The sequence below is a fragment of the Sciurus carolinensis genome, chromosome 3, assembly GCF_902686445.1.
Source record: "Sciurus carolinensis chromosome 3, mSciCar1.2, whole genome shotgun sequence".
NCBI classification, from domain to species: Eukaryota; Metazoa; Chordata; class Mammalia; order Rodentia; family Sciuridae; genus Sciurus; species Sciurus carolinensis.
Genome location: NC_062215.1, coordinates 41387156 through 41408816, shown reverse-complemented (window position 1 = coordinate 41408816; position 21661 = coordinate 41387156). Strand labels below are relative to the sequence as shown.

Here is a 21661-nt window from a genome sequence, read left to right as displayed (position 1 = left end):
ATCCATGTAAAGACTATGTGCACAATTTTCTTTTCCCTGGGATAAGTGCCCAGGAATGTGGCTATGGAAAGTATGTTTACTTTGTTAAATTGTTGATAAACTATTTTTCAGAGTGGATATACCATTTTATATTACTATCAACAAAGTATGACACACCAAGTTCTACCAGATCCTTGCTAGCACTTGATATGGACAGGATTTTTTTTTCCTTTTTGACCATTCTAATAAGTGTATTATGACTTTTATTTTCATTCTGCTAAAGGCTAGTGATGTCGAACATCTTTTCATGTGCTTATATGATGTAGCCTTGTCAGTAAAATGTGTTTTGCCATTTCTAATTGGATTGTCTGGTTTTTTTACCTGTCAAACTTTTTCCCCCAGTATTGGGAATTGAACCAGGGCTCTCTACCATTAAGCTGCATTCCTAACCCTTTTTATTTTATTTTATTTTTTATAATTTCTTTTTTAGTTGTTGATGAACCATTATTTTATTTTATTTATTTATTTATTTATTTATTTATTTATTTATTTATTTATATGCTAGGCAAGTGCTCAACCACTGAGCCTCAACCACAGCCCTCCTTTTTAATTTTTTAATTTGAGACAAGGTCTTGCTAAATTGCCCAGGTTGGTCTCAAACTTGTAATCCTCCTGCCTCAACCTGCTGAGTAGCTGAAGTTACAGGTGTGAATCACCACACCTGAATTTACTGTTGAATTTTGAGAGTACTTTAGGTATTCTGTATCTGAGTCCTTTGTTAGATATGTGGTTTGCAGGTAATTTTCCTGATCTGATACTTAATGTATTTATTTTTAGTTGTACTGGTGATTATACTGAGTCATGCCTTGAGCCCCTGTAACTAATCTTTTCATACTCTTAACAATGTCTCTCATAGAGCAAAACCTTTAATTTTGAAAAAGTACAATGTATTGTTGTTTTGATTCATTTTGTTTTGCTTTTTCTTTTAAGGATTATACTTCTCCTGTCATGTTTAAAAACACCAAACACTAGGTCCTGGTATTTTCTCCAATCTTTTCTTCAAAAAGTTTTATAATTTTATACTTATACCTGTCTGTGCTTCATTTTGAGTTAATTTTCAGGTTGTTGTGACATTTAAGTAAAGATTCACTTTTTGCTTATGAATACCCAATTGCTCCACTATTATTTGTTGAAAAGGCCATCTTTCCTCCATCAATTTGCATCTTTGTCAAAAATCACTACATTGCATTTGTTATGTTTATTTCTGTATTCTCTATTCATTTCCTATGACATGTATATCTATTCCTTCCTAATACTATATGGTCTTTATTACTATTGCTATTTAAGAAGTCATAAAATTGAATAGAATGGTTCTTCCCACTTTATTCTTCTTTTTTAATATTCTCTTAGCTCTTCTAATTCCTCTGCCTTTATATATAAATTTTAGAATAATTTTTCTATATCTATAAAATATTATTAGGAATTTTAATAAGAATTTTGTTAAATCTGTGTATATATTTGGGATGAATTATCATCTTTACTATGTTGAGTCTTCCAATCCATTAATATGGTTTGACTCTTTGTTTATTTAAATGTTTGGTTTCTCTCTCTCTTTCTCTCAATGTCACACATTCTAGGTAAGCACTCTACCATTGAGCTATATCCTCAGCCCTTTTTTATTTTTTATTTTGAAACAAGAGTCTCAAAAAGTTGCCCAGCTTGGCCTTGAAATTGGGATCTTCCTATTTCAGCCTCCTTTGTAGCTGAAATTATAGGTATGTGCCACCATGCCCATAGATATTTGATTTTTGTCATCAATGTTTTAGTTTTTAGCTCATCAATTGGCATAAAATGTAAATCTTCTTAGTCTATTAGTATGTTGTATTGCATCAACTGGTTCTCAAATATTGAATCAAACTTACATCTCTAGAATTAACTCTATTTTGTCATGGCATACAATTCTGTTTATATATCAAGGTACTATTTATTATTTTGGTGTGGGAAGTCAATCCAGGGCCTCACATATGCTGAGCACATCCCAGCCCCTTTGATATATTCAATATGCTAATATTTTGCTAAGAATATTTGTCTATAGGTTTCTTTGGTAATTTGGGTACTATCTTTTTCTACCTTTTTTATCAAGGTAATATGGGCCCCACAAAATGAGTTTGAAAAATTTCCAATTTTTCTTGAAGAGATTATGTAGAATTGATATAGAATACATGTTGATTCTTCTTTAAATGTTTATTTAAAATGTCTTTTAAAACCATCTGGACCTGGATATTTCTCTTCCTGGAGATTTCCAATTCTGGATTTAGTTTCTTTAATAATTATGGGGTTAGTCAAGAGCTACCTATTTAATATTGAATGAAGTGTGATAATTTGTGTGCTTTGGGGGGAATTGATTCATTTCATGTCTGCTGTCAAATTTAGGCGTGTAGAGTTGCCCTTTGTTATTCTTTTCATGTTTGCAGGATCTATAGGGATATTTCCTATTTCATTCCTGATGTTTGTAACCTGTCTTTTATCTCCCCAACCCTCGTCCCCACCTCGTCTCCTTTGTCAATGTTACCAAAAGTTTTCCAATAACTACCTTTTGTATTCCTCTATTGTTCTTCTATTTTCAAGCTCAATGATTTCTGTTCTTACTTGTTTTATTATTTCCTTCTTTCTCCTTGCTTTGGGTTCACTTTTCTGTTTTTTTTTTTTTTCCCCCTAGTTTCTTAAAGTGGGAGCTTAAATTATCCATTTGACTTTTCCTCTTTTTTGGGGGCGGGGTTGCTACTGGGAATTGAACTCAGGGGCACTTGACCATTGAGCCACATCCCCAGCCCTATTTCATATTTTATTTAGAGACAGGGTTTCACAGAGTTGCTTAGCGCCTCACTTTTGCTGAGGCTGGCTTTGAAATTGTGACCCTCCTGCCTCAGTCTCCCAAGTGGCTGGGATTGCAGGCATGTGCTACCTCACCCAGCAGATTTTCCTCTTTTCTAATACATTCAGGACTACAAATTTTTCTCAGTGCAACTTTAGTTGTGTTCCATAAATTTTTTAAATGTTCTATTTTCATTTTCATTCATTTCAACATATATATATTTTTTATTTCTCTTGAGATGTCATCTTTCAAAATGTGTTATTTGGAAGTGTCTTATTTAGGGGCTGAGATCATGGCTTAGTGGTACAGTGCTTGCCTGGCATGTACGAGGCACCACATAAAATAAATAAATAAATATGTAAATATATAAATAAAAGATATTGTGTCCAACTACAACTAAAAATATTTTTAAAAATAATAAAGTGTCTTATTTAGTTTTGGGAATTTTCTTATTCTCTTCCTGATACTGATTTCTAGACTGATTTCAATGTAGTCAGAGAACACACTCTGAAATTCGTTGGTTTTAATTAGAATATGGTCGGTCCATCTTGGTACATACTCCTTTGTCAATTGATAAGTATGCGTGTTCTGCTGTTGTTGGATGAAATGATCCATAAATGCTGATTAAATTCTATTGGTTGATGGTGGTGTTAAGTTCTTCTAGATCTTTGCTGTTTTCTGAGGTTTGCTTTATATTCTTGCTGAGACAGACACAGGGTAGCCTGCATTCCAAGGGTACTTAAGACTTATTATTAAGGCATGTTCCCTCTAGGGTCAGTACTGTATGTCCAGATTCACACCTTCGCTAATCAGAGGTTGAACATCTTCCTGCCCTGTGCAAATCCTGGGAATTTCAGCTTTCAATTTCCCTACACATATATTTAGCAAAAACTCCAAGGAACTCAGTGCAGATTTCCAGAGCTCATTATCTGCCTACCTCCCTCCTTTCTGAAACAATGCACCACAGCTTCCAGTTGCCACAAACTTATTAGCCTTGATTTCCATCCCCATCTCCCCAAGACCACCAGCTTCTTTGTGAATTCCCCTCCCTGAACCTACATCTCTCAGTGGGCTCCAAGCATCAAGTCAAGAGGCAGTTGTATGGGCTGGGGAGATAGCTCAGTCGGTAGAGTGCTTGCTTTGCACAAGGCCCTGGGTTCGATCCCCAGCACCACAAAAAAAAAAAAAAAAGAGGCAGTTGTAGGACTCAGGTGGTTGTTGTTTGCTTTCTTCATGAGTCCTTGTCCTATTCTGCTTCTTGTCAAATGTCTGCAAACAGTGATTTTATATGTTATGTACAGTTTTCTAGTTGGTTTTGTGTGTGTGTGTGTGTGTGTGTGCGTTTGGTTTGGTACTAGGGACTGAACCCAGGGATGCTTTACCACTGAACCACAACCCCTTGTAATTTTTTTTTAATTTTGAGACAGAGTCTCATTGAGTTGCTGAGGTTGACCTTGAATTTCTGATCCTCCTGCCTCAGCCTCCTAAATACCTGAGATTGTAATTATGGACCACCTTGCCTGGTTGAGTTTTCTAGTTTATCATGGAAGGTTAAGTCCAGTCCTTTCCACTTTGTCCTAGCTGGAAGTGGAGGTTGCTTTGTATTTTTAACATTCTGAAAATAACACTTTCTTTCACATGGTAACATGGAGAAATGATGACAATGGAGTTTTTAGTTCCTTTTATTTATTTAATTTTACTTTTTTTTTTTTTTTAAGTTTTGCTGACTAGTGGAAAGAGAAGACATTTAAAGAAGTGGTCTAGAGATTGGCCATGGTGGCACACCCCTGTAATCCCAGTAGTTCAGGAGGCTGAGGCAAGAAGATCACAAGTTCAAAGCCAGCCTCAGCAACTGAGCAAGGATTTAAGCAAATTAGTGAGGCCCCGTTTCAAAATGAAAAATAAAAAGGGCTAGGAATGTGACTTAGTGTTTAAGTGCCCTGGCACCAGGGAAAAAAAAAAAAGTGGTCTGGTGTCAAGGATGAAATCATGGTGCATAGGTCAATGTAATTGCCATCTGCCAGCTCCCTGCCTTGTCCAATCCCTACCCCCACTTCAGGAGGATTTGTCTGTACTTCTCATCCAACACTGTGACACTTCACATGGTGTCATCAACACTTGTGACACTATCACTTCAGGGGTGATAGAGTTAGCTTTGAGAGTGGATGAGCTGGTCTGGGAAGGATGTATAGAAAGAAAAATAAGAACATATATGGAGTCTGGAGAATCCCAAACCCAAGGGAAAACAGAAAGAATGAATAGATCAAAGTGAACTTGGAAAAGACACAGATTGAATGATTTACTCCAGGCCACAATGGCACATTCATTTTTCTTTCCTATACATACTTTGTGATAAAATCAAATGTGATGTTAAGCTGGTTTGCACTGATTTGGCCATTGCTGTGGTTTAGACGTGGTTCAAGTGTGTCCTCTCAGGGTTCACGGGTTAGAAGCTTGATCCCCAGTCTGATGATGTCAAGAGGTGGGGCTTAGTGGGAAGCCCTTAGGTCATTGGAGGTGCTACCTTTGGAAGAGATCAGTTAGTTCTGATGGGACCATGGGTTAGTTCTGGACAGAGTGAGCTATTATGAGAACAAGCCTAACCCCTGAATCATTCTCTGACTTCCTGTTTTGCAATGTGATCTCTTGTTCCTACTGTTGTAGCACCATCCACATGGGGTCTTTGCCAGAGCTGCACAGAGGCCAGTGCCATGTCCTTGAACCTCCATAACTGTGACATAATAAACTTCTTTCCTTTATAAAGCTACCTGGATTCAGGTATTTCATTACATTAATGAAAAATGAACGAATCCGTACATCCTTATTGTTTCTGGTGGTGTCTACTCTGACTGGCCTCTTCTCATCAGTTAGAATCCACTCCATAAAGGTTGGTTAAATATTCAGAACATCACCTCCTAAGCAGAATAATATTTTGGTCTATTTGCTGATGCATATTCCCTTCCATTCAATATTTGCTGCCACTTCTCCCCACCCCACCCTGACCTACTACAGCCTCAAGGAAGAGACATCAGAGCAGAAGGAAGAGAGAGAAAGGTGTTGATTCTTGATGCTTTAGTTCTTTAGTAACCTCCTCACAGAGCAAACCCTTTGAGGAAAGAGGGTTTTAAGTTGAAAACGTAGAGGTCTTTATGGTTACAGAAGACTTTGCCTTAAGGACACTTGGGGTAGAGAGAATATCTGGTGAGTCTCTAGACAAGAAGAAGAAGTATTGGGGGAAATAGTCATTGTGTTAGTCAGCTTTCCATCATTAGAACAAACATCTGAGAGAATATATTTATAAAGAAAGAAAGTCAGATCTGGGGTTGTGACTCAGCAGTAGAGTACTTGCTTAGCATGTGAGAGGCACTGGGTTCAATCCTCAGCACCGCACAATAAATAAATTAATTAATTAATTAATTGTGTTTAAAAAATAAAATAAAAATTGTTTATTTCCCTCAGAGTTTTGGAGCTTCCAGTCCATGATCGATTGACTCTGTTGCCTTGGGACTATGACAAGATAGCACATCATGGCAGCACACAGTGTATGGCAGAACAGAGCTGCTCACCTTATGGTCAGGATGCAAAAGAAGGAAAGAGGAAGGGGCCAGGTCCCACAATCCTTGAGGGCATGTTCCCAATGACCTAAAGACCTCTCACTAGTCCCTTCACAAATTTCCACTTCCCAAAGTGCCACCTTCAGGACCAATCCCTTAACACACAGACCTTCAGGGAATATTTACAATACAAATTATAGCAGTCATGTGTTTGCATTCCTGGGAAGGGATCTTCTTCCTGCCAGTATGAGTGACCGAGAGGTCTATAGAAATCAAAAATAGGTTTGAATGATCGGGTAGTGGAGTGCTTGAGGAAAGGGCAGGACCCAAGATTCTATGTGCCTATCCTAAGGGATAGAAACTCTCCTATGGTCCAACCCAGTGCAGTAGAAATCTTCTCATCCCCAACCTGGTTCCAAGGGAGTAGACACAGAAGAATCCCCAACACCATGGTAGAGTGCAAGGAAAAGAGGGGATGTCACAAAGCAGAAGTTAGCTGTGGCCCACAGCAGTGGACCAGTGAATGATGGCCACAGGGACCACAAGCAAGAATGCACCATGAATACTAATGTGTATCCATTTCACAGAGTCCTCTCACCCCAGGCTGTGCGTTGGCATCCCTTGATCCTTGGAACAAGAATAGGGGGTGAAGACCATGACTTGACTGAGACCAAGTTCAAGATGCTTGGAAAAATGAAGGCTAAATATCAAGTAGGTGTATTGAAAAATAAAGCTGTATTTCAAAACATCCAAATTTGATTTTGGAGATTCACATCCATCTCTAACATTCAGACAGTCTTTGGCATCTACTATATGCTATTGTAGATGGAAAGTTGCAGGCATCAGCTATCATACAGCATTGTGGACATGACTCTAGCCTAAATTGAATCTGGGCTCTATCACACTACCTATGTGATTGTGGTTTGTCTGAGTCACAAGTGCCTCATCTGAGAATGGAGATAACATATCTTCTTGGGAAAATATGATTAGAAACAAAAATCTCCCAATTTAGAAGTCCCTTCCACAAAGGCAGTAGAAAAAGAACAGATTTGTTATTGAATAAGCATTAAACCAGAAAGCAATGCTTACCATAGGCAATCCGCTAAAAGATTACAAAGACAGAAAACTCACCTCCTTATATAGTCAAGGGGCTACAACTCAATGCATGCACACTTTCCAAGATAAACAAGAAATTGTCCTTAGATAAGAGGACTTTACAGCACCATTTATCACATGTAGTCCATCCTAACTTTACCTGGTAATTGTGGTAACCATCTATATTAATAAGAAGAAAAACAAACTTCTTATACCTTTGTGAGAGGAGGTAGTTTTTTAGTGTTTTTGTTTCTTTGGTTGGTTGGTTTTTGTTTTGTTCTTGTTTTGCAGTGCTGTGGTTCAAACCCAAGTCCTTCGGCATGTGAGGCAAGTGTTCCACCACTGAGATAAAGTCCAACCCCAAGAAAATGGTCTTGAAACTGGGAACAAGATGCCCACTTGAAGAAACTGAGAGATATGGGTGTGATCACCCCTGATGTTTATTTTTATTTGCTTTTGTCTTTGCTTTTGCAGTGCTGCGACTCAAACCCAGGTGTTGCACATGCTAGGCAAGTGCTCTACCACTGAGCTACACCCTAAGCTCCTTTGATGTTTATACTTCAAGTCCTTAAGAAAATTTTTTCTGGGTCATAAAACTGTCAAAAGCCCTATCTATATTCACAAACATTTCAAAGAGAGGAGAAGTACTTAACAATGACAAGTTTTCTCTAAAGTAAGTGCTAAAAAAAAGAGAGAGAGAGAGGGGGAAATCCCTAATTTTGAACTGGTCGAATCAAACCCATTATTTTTTATTTCTATTTCTCATAAGCCTACTGCTTGGCATCCTAAATTCCAAAAATCCAATGTGGGGCAGGGTGGGGGAGGATGGGCTATTACTAGGAAAAAAAAGATATCCCATTGTAAGTACTATAGTGTGTGTGACTGGAAATAACTGTTGCTTCTCTCTCTCTCTCTCTCTCTCTCTCTCTCTCTCTCTCTCTCTCTCTCATGTTGCTGAAATCTCAGTCCTTATCCCTGATGCCAATCTAATAACACGGACACAGTTTCGAGAAAAAGGAAAAAGAAGGTTTATTGTTTTGCTAGCAAAGGAGAAACACAGGGACTCCTGTCCCAGAGACTGTGATGACTGTGATTATGCCTATCAGCAGGAAAAGGGATTTTTTAAAGAGGAGATTCAAAAGCTGTATACATTCCATGTGTTCTCTGTTGGAGTTATAATTCACTTCTTTTTTTAAAATATTTTTTAGATGTTAGTAGACCTTTATTTTATTCATTTATTTATATGTGGTGCTGAGAATGGAACCCAGTGCCTCACACATGCTAGGCAATCGCCCTACGGCTGAACCAATAGCCCAGCCCCTGTAATTCACTTCTTAATTTGGGAGCTAGTCATTTCTGAGATTTTCTGGAAAGATTCCCAAAGTCTGGATTACTTGTTTCTATGGTAGGTGTGTACTCAGGTAATTCTGTTTGCCCCCATGATAACTGAGGGGGAGAGATCAGGGAGGGAAAAAAAGAAAGAAACATGCCCATTTTTGGAAAATGAATTGCAGTGGCAGAGCAGTAAGGGTTATATTCAAAGCATAAAGTGGAATACTGTTAAGTCCTCCCTCTTTTTTTTTTTTAGTAGTCATTGAACCCAATGTACATCCCCAGTCCTTTTTGTTTTTTTTATTTTGAAACAGGGTCTCTAAATTGCTGAGGCTAGCTTCATATCTGCTATCCTCCTGCCTTAGCCTCCAGAGTCACTAGGATTACAGCGCTACTGCAACAGGCATCTCTGGCTTCTTATAGATCCTTACTACTCTATCTTTTCAAGGACTTCTCCGAATCAATTTTGAATTCATGTATTAAGGGTCACACCATCCACATTTGACACATTTTGGAAATTACTGGATATCATGAAAAGGGTATAAATTTCTGAGGACAGAAAAAGGAGCCCATCTTCTAGATGGTGAAAAATAAGACTCAGATTTACCTAAGATTACACTCCTGGTAAGAGAATAGAACTGAACCTGGGCTCCTTTCCCTATATTGTGCAGCAACTTGCTTTTCATTTTTATTTTTGTGTGCGGTGCTGAAGACTGAATTCAGGGCCTGGCATATGCTATCCCCTGTCACATCCCCAGCAATTATTCTCAACAAGAGCGAATATTTATTGAGTCCTTGTTACATAGTCAGTATTTTAGATATGTGTGTTAATCCTTCTTGCCCTGCCAAAAGCAAAGTGACTGGTCTAGGTTTCCACTCTTAATAATGTGTCGGTTGGAACCAGGTTTGACCTATTTAAATGACCACTATACTAACTGGAAGTAGGACCATGAAAAAGTTAAATATAAGTAACAAAATTCAGCACAAGCGATCCAACCAGATCGACCACGGCAGGATCTTCACTGTCTTCCAGTGAAGTCCCACTGCCTCCCCAGCAGCCTGCAACCAAAGCCAGGTCCTTAGAGTCCCCGCCCCAAGGTGAACAACTGCACCAAGAGACTGCTCGAGGGACCCGCGGAGCTAGCCCCGCCCACCGCTTCACCGCAGCCAATAGCGTTGGGGAGGAAGGGGGGTGGCTCTGCTGGATAAGCGCTCTGATTTGGCGCCCTCTGGGGCGAGGGCGTGACGGAGGCGGTGCACTCAGCCTTCGCGCGCCAAGTTCGGGTTCTAAGCTAACGCTGAGGGTCACGTGTCTAGCGCGGCTGAGCGCAGATAAGCGGGTGTCTGCGTGAGACCCAGGCGTCGCCAGACACGTGCGGGGCTGCATTTCGGTAGGTGGGCAGTCTCTGTTCCTAAGACCTCAGCCTTCCGGCGCTCACGGCGCTGTGCTGTCTCAGCTTTCCCGTCGCACTCCCCCAGCCTCTGGAAAACCGGAATAACCCGGAGAGCTGTTGGTTAGCGCTTAGGCTGAGTGGGCGGCGGTTAGGCGCAGCGCCTAGGTCCTGGGCACTTCGGTGTAACGCGGGTAGTGGCCGGTAGCGTTACGAAGGCTTATTGTGGGAGTAAGTAGCCGCCCAGTGCTAAGCACTTTTCTCATGAGCATTCTTGTTTTGAAGACAACTCACCTTGTCCTCTCAACTGAGCTGCAAGTAGAGTGGTAGCATTTCCCCCATTTTGCGGATGAGGAAGGTGAGTCTGGGGTAGAGGAGCTGGCTAAAATGGCAGAACCCAGAATGGAACCCGGGTTGTTTTTCAAAAACTGCACTCCTAACTGCTGGTCTGCTTTTGGCTTCCTGCCGGATCCCTGTTGCCTGCAGTCTGCCACCCCCTGTTCTAGGAGGCAGACGTTGCACTGTAGGATCCTTGGCCACGTGCCTGTACTACAGGGTTCTGAAAGTGAAGTGACCCTTGGTCGGCTGGGGCTAGCACACTTGTAGCCTTCTGGCAGGCAGTTACCGGACTGGAAACATTAGTTCAGGACTTATGGAATCAAATTTTGAATTTCTTACTTGAGAGGATATACAAGGACTTGTGGGTGATTATCTAGTACATTGTTCTGGCGAAAGACTTCGGAACTAAAGGTAAGCCAGAGTTAAGATTCTGAGTCTTCTGATGATATGACCTTAGACGAGTTAGCTCTCTGACAAAATCCGTGTGTGAAGCAGACAGAAGTTGTTCTTTGTTTCTGGGTTTGGTTTGGTTTTGGTTTTTTGTTTGTGTGTTTTCCCTAGAAGCAGTGAACTTAGGGCTTTATTCTGCAATATAGAGAAAACACCTTTGTGTGCCTGCCCTAGAACCCTAGGCATAAACTGTTCTGAATCAGGAACTGGCCAGCAATACCCCTTGTGGCCCCCGTGTCGGGTTCTGTTTTTGCCGTGCTGGGGATCGAACCCAGAGCCCTGTGCTTAGCACTTTACCAGCTGAGCCATCTCCCCAGCCCATCCGTGTGGGGTTCTGAAGATGGATCAGAACCTGAAAATTCTAAGCTTTCTTCCCTTAAAAACACTCATGTATAATTATTTACAGAATTCACTTTTATATTGGTGTCAAAAATTCTAAAAATTTATCACTTAACTTCAATTTTTGCCCCTCTTAAATTTTTTTGCTAGTATTTTCACTGTCCTGATGACTTATTTTCTTGATGCACACAGTATCTTTATCCTGCCTTAAACTTTCTGCACATCTCCTATCACCTTGAGTTACTCTCTGCTCAGATTCACTCTCCAGTCTAGTTGTTCAACAAGGTAGTTAGTTCCCTCAGCTGATCCCTGGCTGAATGCTCTTGTGTGGCAAAGTTCCAGGTAAGATTCAGAGGCATAGAGAGACTGGTGACTTTGTAAGTGACTTCACTTAGTCAGTTTCTTTCCCTAAGGTTGTGAGGATCATGGTACACATGAATGGCAGTGCAGCTGCAGTGAGCCATGTTAGACTGGGGTGCTCAGCAACTGTCACACTGATAGTGGTAATTAAGAAGATCTTAAGATCCTCAGGATTTTTTAATGACAGTAATCACTGATGCTTTTTGAGTATTTACTCTGTGCCTGGCGCTATTCTGAGTGTCTTTTGCCTAATGTTTCATTTAACTCACAACCAGCTTCTAAACATCATGGTGTCCAGCTTGTGACACTTGATCTCACATTGAGTTTCACTAGTTGTTACTTTCAGATTTCACAGATGGATTGGGCAATAGCTTAATACCAAAGTTTTTAGGAAATGGTTTGAGATCATTTAAACTGAGAATAGATAACATCAAGGCAAAAATCTGTTTTCCTGTTCTTGCTCTGGTCCTTGGCCTTTGAATCTCATGTTCTATGGACACTACTTTGTTCCCTAGGCTTCAGTCACATGAGCCTGATTACTGACCTTTACCAAGTCAGACTTCTTAGGGCTTTAAACTTTAGCGTTTGCTCTGCCTATATTGCTCTTACCCCACTGTTCAGTCTTTAGCTCAGAGATTTCTATGGAACAATCTTAAAGTTGCTCCCACCCATTTGTTGTCATCATAAGTATCATCACCATCCGTAATTGTTTTGTGTATTGTTTTCTTGTTTATAATCTGTTTCTCATCAGAGCAGGGACTCTGTTTTATTAACCTCTGTATTCTTAGCGCATAACTCTGTACATGGGACATAGGAGCAGCTCAGTAAATATTTCTTAAATGAATTCATGAATGAATTCATTGTAGGCTGATAGCTGTGAAATAATGTTCAGATATGAAAAGTTTATTTTGAATCAAACATATGATCCAGCAATTCCACTTCTGGTTATATAACCTAAAGAACTACAAAGCAGGGACTTGAACAGGTATTTGTACTCACAGTTGCCAAAATGTGGAAGCAACCCAAATGCCTCACAACAAGTGAATGGATAAACAAAACGTGGCAAGTGCATACAGTGGAATATTATTTCAACCTTGAAAAGAAAAGAAATTCTGATACATACATGGGCAACTCTTGAAGACATTATGCCAAGTGAAGTAAGCAAGACACAAAAGGCCAAATCCCAAATGATTCCACTCCTATGAGATGCCTAGGATAAATTTCATAAAGACAGAAAGAATGATGGTTGCCAGGAGAGAGGAGGGAAAAGGAAGTTAATGTTTAATGGGTGTAGAGTTTCAGCTTGGGAAGATAGTTCTGGAGATGGGTGGTGGTAAACACTATATAACGTGAATGTACTTAATGCCACCAACTCAACACTTAAAAATTTTATGTTTATTTTATTACCCAAAAAAGTATGTTTTTCAGCCAACCTTCAGACCTTAAGAAAAGATACTGTTTCTATCTTTCTGAAATATAGTATTAACTAAAAATGAGTGTTCCCCTCTGAATCTTAAAAAGTATATAGTTTCAAGATCTGTCTTTCTTATTATAATTAAGAATGTCCCAGTATAGTCCCCAAGAAATGATAACAGATTGAGATGGTGTAGTGTATTCTTGGTTACCAAAAATACTCCTATAGCTTTGGGATTTTGAATTGGTGAATATTTATGATGTGTGGAAAAGCATGATACACACTATGATCTCAGTTACACAGAATGAGATGTTGAGTATATATACACACGACCTGGAGGGACACATCCAACTAAGCTGCTTGTGACTGAATGACTTTGGTCTTCCCTTGTGTTTTTATTTTTTAATGCACATATTAACTTTTAAAAAATAAAAGCTATTTTAAAAACAAAACAAAAAAGAATGCCCCTGGATATAAAGATTTAACTGAACATTTAACTGATATGAGAACAAGTATCTTGAACTGTTTGAATAAAAAATTCAGACCTGTTTCATAGTTCAGGAAAAAAAAGTTCATTTAGGACTCAAGGAGATGGTATAGGTCAAAAAGGGATATGTATTAATATACTAATACTGCTTGGAATGGTGGGAATGGGTATTTGATCCTCTATGGTAATAAGAACAATCTAGAAAACTGCAGGTGGGAGGGAAATGAGAGCAAGAGCAGAATGCTGGAGTGCAGAGGCGTACTACAGCTCTTACCCAGGTTACGCGGTAACTGTGTCTCACAATTACTATCTTAGATCAGAAAATGGTTTGTGTGTGGGTAAAATGGCAACAAGTTGTACTGAAGCAGAATCTAGGAGTCCATGGATGAAGGTCGATGGAGCCTGGTGTTTGGCCCAGGAGAACTGAATTGAATGCCTTTCGCCAAATGATTACAGATCTGATCCTCTGGGAGAGGAGGTTTCCAAATGCACTTTAGTTCTTTGGAGGTTAAGAAATACCCCATGTTGCCAGCCACCACTGAATCCCTTTTAACTTTGAATAGTTAATATTTAAGAGAAGTTTTGTTCTTTGGGATTTTAAGACCAAAAGGCGTAGTTTGGCTCGCGTGCCAGTTTGTGGTTTCTCACCTACTGAGGGTGTGCGTTAGTCACATGGAAGTGCTTGGGTGGCATTGGCCATGCTTAAGAGCAGAGCACAGTGGGGAGAAACTCTGGAGCCTGGTACCCAAAGCACTTAGATTGCTTTCACAGTGCCTTCACAAGGTACTGCTGCTGGGACCATAGAAGCATTCCATTGCCTTTGAATCCAAGCACTTTGACTGCCCCTCTGTGTTTGGAGGTGTGACTGTCTAATTTAGATGTCATGCTGTGTTAAAATAATGACTGCTTTGAAAGCCCCAATTACAAATTTCTAGTTAAAGATGATTGACAGTTCCATATAATTGCTTTGTCAGAGAGGGGACAATCCCTATGATTTTGGACTTTTTAAGCTATTTGTCTAGCAAATTATACTGTTGTGTACACTTGGCACTTGTCAAATTAATGAAATTTACATGAAAGCTTAATGAAATTGCTGGGAAAGTACAGAAAAATTGACAACTATTGATTAAGGGAGGACAGTTTCTGTAAATGTTTAAACTTTCTAGGAGAAACGCCACTGATCACAAAATTTTAGCTCTTTGTAGAAAAATGTCTTAAGATATAAGTATTTTCTAGTCAGCTGTATTTTTATGGGCTGTAATTTTCTAATAGAAATCAAACACAAATCTAATCTATAATTCTTATAGAAGATTTCTTTTCCAGCAAGTATGTATTTTAACTTGCTACATGGAGCACATACTTTGGGGTTCTGAATTCTGTCCCCATGACCAGCTGACTGTGCAGCCCTGGACTAAGAGATTTTACTTTTACTTTCTTTTTTTTTTTTTTTTTTCTTGGTATCAAAAATTGAACAATTGAACCCAGGGGTGCTTAACCACTGAGCCACATCCTCAGCCCTTTTATTTTTTATTTTTGAAATAGCATCTTGCCAAGTTGCTTAGGGCCTCGCTAAGTTGATGAAGGTAGCTTTGAACTTGAAATCCTCCTGCCTCAGCCTCCAGAGCCTCTGGGGTTACAGGAGTGTGCCACCACACCCAGCGATAATTTATTGTTCTGAGCCTCATTTTCATTACTGGAATCTTGAGGGGAAATAAACACAATAAATTGGTGCTGAGATTACAATGAGACAACTGATACCCACGGATTGGTAGAGGCTTTTCTTCCATTAGAGTTCCTATTTACACTTTTTTAGAGTCTAGGAGAAAGGTGTTCAGTTGAATGAAGAGTTTCTGTCTTCTGTACCTAAATTGTAAAATGCTGCCATTGTGTATCCTGGAAAGAGTATCCCAGTTGCCTGCATTCTGATTTTTGTTAATTTGTGTATCCACCCAGAAAAATCTCCTTAAAAGCTGCTAAATACATAATTTTTACCATTTTAGGTTAACCTACCAATCCCTTGCCAGTAGAATTATTTTAGTCAACAATTCAATTGATTAGTCATTTGGCAAATAGTTTCCCTTTCTCTCCCCCCCCCGCCCAGTGCTGGGGATTGAACCCAGGGCCTTGTATATGCTAAGCAAGCACTCTACCACTGGAGCTACATCCCCACCCCAAATATTACTTCTTCATGCATAGCTCTCCTGGGCTGTGGGAGATTTAAAAAAAGAAAAAAGAAACACAGAGCACTCAGTCTTTGACTTGAAGGAATTTGGTTTAGTCAGGGGTAAATTATACCAAAAGATGAGTAGTAAGGGGGCCATGCTGGTTTCACTGTAGGTGGCTACCTGGGAAGGCCTCCCAGGAAGAGGGTTTAGGGTGGGCAGAGTTGGAGAGAGGAGGGTCTGGTCCACAGTTAAAAGGAACCAGAAGTTCCACACAATGGTTTTGCAATAGATTGTGCTTAGGTTTACCAAACAATTCTGAGGGAAAGGCTAAAAAAGTATGTCAGCACTTTAGCAACTTGAGGGAACTTACAGATTGTGATGAGCTTTGCCATACACTTTTCCTGTTTTTTAGGCAACTTTGAACCAGGATAATGGCAACTCCAGTTAACGGGACCCACTGGGATGCTGCCCTGTGGTCTTCCCATGATAAGATGCTGGTGCGACCTCTCAAGGACAGTGACGTTGAGGTGAGATTTGTGAGATCTTCACCATATTTTTACATCAGATTCCTTTGTTTAAATCTCTAATTCTGTTACTCTCCCTACCCTTTTAACCCCCATGATGTGAACTGATCTTATACATTTAGGCCTAGCCCCTAAATCTCTAGTTCTAATTATTAATTTATTTTATTATGGACAGCCTTGCATTTATTGTAAGAGTGTCAAATTGTGGGGCTGGGAGTATAGTTCAGTGGTAGAGTGTTTGCTAGTAGTAGTGGTAAGGGAGTAGTTTGCTAGTGGTAGAGAATTTATGCTAGGCCTTACATTTGGTCCCTAGTACCACACACATGATAAAGACTGCGAAATTGAAATTGAGTGGCTTAAGAAAGGCTAAAAGTCCTTTGAGGCTAAATTTAGCTGTTTTGGAGTTTCTGCAAAGCGTAGAGTACCATGCTGGATGTTCTGGAGGAAGGCAGGGAGAGATTACAGAGATTGACCCTTTCTTTACAGTGCAAAGAGAGCATATGTGTACTTAGCTGTCTGGAAGCATCTTTTTTAATTTTTATAACAATGTTCGTTTGTTTGTTTTTATTGTGGTACTGGGGATTGGACCTAGGGCTTACCTCGTGCTAGGGAGTACTCTACCACTGAGCTATATCCCCAACATTTTTATTTTGTTTTGTTTTGTTTTTTAATTTTGAGACAGGGTTACCAAAGCTGGCCTCAAACTTAGAATCCTCCTGCCTTAGCCTCTCATATGGCTAGGATTACAGGTGTGTACCACAGTGCCCACCTCCCAATTGAAATTTTGAAGTAAGGTTTCTACTGAATGCATATCACTTTCCCACCATCATAAAGTCAAAAAAAATCTTAAATCAGGGAACATCTTTATTTGCAATTTATTTCCCCCCAAAAGAACCCATAACCATCACTGTAGTCCTCCCCAAACTCCCCAGTCCTGGACAACCATTAATCTACTTTCTGTCTCTCTGGATTTGCTGAAGTATCTTTTACTTTAAGGAAGAGGTGCAAGGAATGAAGTTCAGGGAGGGAGAAACTTGGTGAAATGTAGGGATAAAAATAATAGGATGGCATAGAATTAAAAGGTGGGATATGTAATTTTTTCCTAAATTGTTTTGCTTTTCTTAATTCATTTTATTATTCTTTCCCAAATGCTAAAGCCTTTAAGGAAGATTTGTTCTATCCCTTAGCATTATAGGAATCTTCATAATTTGGTTATTTGAGTTACAATCAACTTCTGAGAGCAAATACAAATCTGTAATTGTGTCTTTTCACTTTTAGGAGATTAGGGCTTTGATAGGAGCAAAATTTTAAACCAAAATACCCAAGTGTCCAGCATCTGTTTTCTTTTTATAAGGTTTACAACATCATTAAGAAAGAAAGTAATCGTCAGAGGGTTGGATTAGAACTGATTGCCTCAGAGAATTTTGCCAGCCGAGCAGTTTTGGAGGCCCTAGGCTCTTGCTTAAATAACAAATACTCGGAGGGGTACCCAGGCCAGAGGTAAGTGAGTGTCTGATTCAAAGTCCTGTTTCAGACACAGTTATGTGGAGTACTGAATCAGTGTAGAATCTAAACAACACAGAAAGTTCAGAAAACAGGCTTCCCAACTGTAGAGTCTGTTCTCTTCCACTCCTGCCCTCCATAGCTCTTGTATGATTTGCAGCCCTTGATACCATTGATGTTCCTGGAGCAGATTGCATTTAACAGTCTCTGGGGGCTTTCTAGAATAGCAGACCAGTCTAATTAGGAGTATTATCCAGCCCTGACCTAGAAAAAAATCAAAGTCCTTTGATGCCATAGAAGATGACTGTTGCTATGATCTGTATCAGATGTGGCTGGGAAGTGAAAGGGAACTGTTGGTGTAGGCAGAGTGTCTCTTATCTCAAATGCTTTGGACCAGAAGTGTTTCAGATTTCAGAATTTTTCAGATTTTTGAATATTTGCATAAACTTTACTGGTTTAACTCCAAAATGCTCCAAAATTTGAAGATTTTTTTTGTTGGTGATATTGGGTTGTAACGGAGGTCCTAATGCATTCTAGGCTCTACCAAGTGAACTACACCCCAGTTTCTTTGAAACTTTTTTTTTAATGTCCCTTGTGATTTCTCTTAACCATGTTCAAAGTTTTCTGAATACATAGTTGTACATATTTTGTTAGATTTGTACTTAAGTACTTCAGTTTTAGAGGTGCTATTGTGTATGTTATATATTTTTATTTTAAATTCTGATTTTCTGTTTGCTCCTGTGTTGCTGATTTATAGGACATCAGTTGACTTTTGTCTATTGGCCATCTTCTTTACTTCTTGTATCTCCAGCTTTGTCTGTTTTCTGTTTGTATAACTGAATTCCTAAGACTGAGTAATTTGTAAATAAAGTAATTTGTTTTTATAGTTTTGAGTCTAAGAAGTCCGAGGTCTAGGAACTGTCTCTGTTGAGTATCTTCTTTGCAGAGTCCCAAAGCAGTTCTGGGCATCACACGGAGAGACAATGGGAACTTTTTGGATGTCATGTTGGTGCACAAAAAGCTTCAGATTTGGGAACATTTGGGTTTCATATTTTCAAGTAGGGATGCTCAACCTGTATGGGAAGCTTATTCTTTGTTATAAATGTTGGATGTATGTTGTCAAGTCTTTTGAACCAGATTAAGCCATAAACCGTATATGTGTGTACATATATACATACTTATATACATATGTGTGTGTGTGTGTGTGTGTATACTTTTTTTTTTTTTTTTTTTTTTTTTGAGATAGGGTCTTGCTGGTGTTGCTGGACTTGAGTGACCTTCCTCAACCTCCCAAGTGCTGGGACTGAAGAAAGTGTCACTATGCCTAGCTTCATTTTTGTTTTGGGGGTGTGGTTTCTGGTACTAGAAATTGAAACCAGGGATGCTTACCACTGAGTTATATTCTGAACCCTTTTTATGCTTTTATTTTGAGACAGTGTCTCACAAGTTGCCCAAACTAGACTGGAACTTGAGACTCTCCTGTTTCAGCCTCCTAAGTTGTTGGGATTACAGGCATGCATCACCACACCTGGCCATCTGTTGGTTGGTTGTTTTTTACAGTCATTATCAAAGTACAGAATATGACACGATCTTTGTAAATTTTAGCATTTGTATTCTAATGGACACAGAAAAAGAAGGGTCACCCTTGGAGAATGTATTGTCTTTCTATTCTGAGATGCCACTTAAGTTCTCTGTAGAAGTCTGAGAGTCAAATTGAAGGTTTTGTCTTTCTCCTACTGTGAATAACTATCTTTTGCCTTGTGCCTTGGTAGATTTACTTGGTAACAGTTAATATTTCATCAGATCCTTCCAGCAACCTTATAGGACAAGATGGGGGAGCTGAGACCTGCTCACTTCCCTCCTCTGTATTCTTCCCACCCCTAAGCTTTGGACTCTGCTAAGTGCAAAGATTCGGGACCACAGTGGATGTGAGGCTCCTGCTTCTCTCCCACAGGTATTATGGTGGGACTGAGTTTATCGATGAATTGGAAACACTCTGTCAGAAGCGGGCTCTGCAGGCCTATCATCTGGACCCACAGTGCTGGGGAGTCAACGTCCAGCCCTACTCAGGTGATTGCCACATCCAGATAGGCCCATGCAGCCCCTTCATGCCAGGCCCCCAGGCTGATGTTTACCTTAGGAGTCCTAAGAAATAAGCTCCCAGCTCTGCACTCCCATGAACTTACTCTTCTCTTACTCTCAAGAATACTGGTATAGGGTTACCTCCTGGGGCTCAGAGAGGTCATAGTGATGGCCTGGTATATTCTCAGCCTCTCCTGGATAATCATCTAGTAGCCAAACTCCTGGATGCCACTCAAGAAGAAATAGTCATGACTCTTCCGGCCTCCCTGTTTCAGGCTCCCCTGCAAACTTTGCAGTGTACACAGCCCTGGTAGAGCCCCATGGACGCATCATGGGTCTGGACCTGCCTGATGGGGGCCACCTGACGCATGGGTTCATGACAGACAAGAAGAAAATCTCTGCTACATCCATCTTCTTTGAATCTATGCCCTATAAGGTAAGAGCTTATGTGTCTCCATTTCCTTCCATTGGAAAAATCTCTGGCATCTGACAGACTGCTCCTGTCAATTCAAGTAGTTTTGTTCCTGTGATACTTCCGGAAACCCTGCCTTGCACCATTTCTCATTTCCCTGTCCCAACTCCTCAGATTCCCGTGGCCCACTGGGGACAGCTGGGATAGATGACTTTATTTTTTGCTTTGTTTGCCACCTTAATCAGGCAAAGAAAATACAGATTTGAAATGGTGTTCTGGTACCATGAAGGGAGGGAGTGGAGTGAGCAACAACTAAGGAGGGTTCAGATACAGCCAGGTGGTGGCCACCCCAGAACTATGGGAACAGCAACTAGAGTAATAACTCCTAGCAACCAGGTCAACCACAGCTCTATCCTCATTAGGAAACAGCCCCGCCTGGATTCCCTGTGGACCAGCAGCTGTAACAAGGACTGCAGTGACCCTGCTCTAGCACCAATACCACTGTCAATGACCACAGACCTCTACAGCCTAGCTAAAACCAGCCCCTGCCTATTCATGGTTCCAGCCCAGTCCTCCAATCACTGCCCACTTTGCACAGACCTATCCTCAGCCAGCCACAAGCAGCCATATGTCCAGAAATGGAACCAAAACCATCAGAACCAGTGCCCAGGGTTGCCTCTAGGATTTGTGGGGCCCTGGGCAAATATTCTTTAACGGGAGCTCCATCTGTATAAATACTTAGTTAGGTTCAAAAAATGCATATAGGAGGTAAGGGCTCGTTTGAGATGTAGTGATTTGTCTATAATAAACCCTGAAGGTGATGGGTAGAGAAGAAGTAATGTTCAAAGTTTTTGTTGTCTAGTGTGATTCTTGTGCCTAGGAACCATTTTGTGTGTGTGTGCCTTATTGTCAAATGGTGTCATTCCTGGTTGTTTTCTGCTTGTTACCAGGAGAAAAAAAAGCCTTTAAACTTGCTAAATATTGGAGGTATAATTTTCTTCTTTCAAGAACATCAAACCAGTATTCCACATTGGCATCCCTCCCATGTTCTTTTTGGTGACCTGTTGATCGTTCTGTGTTTACTCAACCTGTGTCTCAGTTCTGATAGTGACACATCGATTGTTTTGTGTGTGTGTGCAAGTAACTGTTTGTTTTATGGAAAGCCTAGATGTTTCCAGTCACAGATCTTCTCAGTGGCCGAGGCCAGCCTTAAGGCTAGATTTTTAAACATGACAATAGTAAAAAAATACTTTGTGTTTGGATTTAGAACATAAAAGCCAGTTTCTACTGTTTCATTAACTGTCGAAAGAAGTGTGGCAGAAACTCCAGGATAGTGGCACTTACCCATAGTCCTAGCCAC

General features: G+C 40.1%; 1 protein-coding gene across 4 annotated transcripts in view; it reads left to right on the top strand.

Annotated features, from left to right (window-relative positions):
- Positions 1-10113: 10113 nt before the first annotated feature.
- Positions 10114-21661, top strand: part of Shmt1 (serine hydroxymethyltransferase 1) — a 26230-nt gene continuing 14682 nt past the window's right edge. Inside the window, exons 1-5 of one of the 4 annotated variants that reach the window (XM_047546687.1) lie at positions 10114-10226; positions 16193-16307; positions 17659-17804; positions 19762-19877; positions 20165-20325. In XM_047546687.1, the coding sequence (XP_047402643.1) occupies positions 16212-16307; positions 17659-17804; positions 19762-19877; positions 20165-20325 (519 nt within the window). In that variant the 5' untranslated portion in view covers positions 10114-10226; positions 16193-16211. Of the gene's footprint in view, positions 10227-10250; positions 10585-10812; positions 10977-16192; positions 16308-17658; positions 17805-19761; positions 19878-20164; positions 20326-21661 lie in introns of those variants that run through there. The other 3 variants (XM_047546688.1, XM_047546686.1, XM_047546689.1) reach the window with 3 other exon arrangements.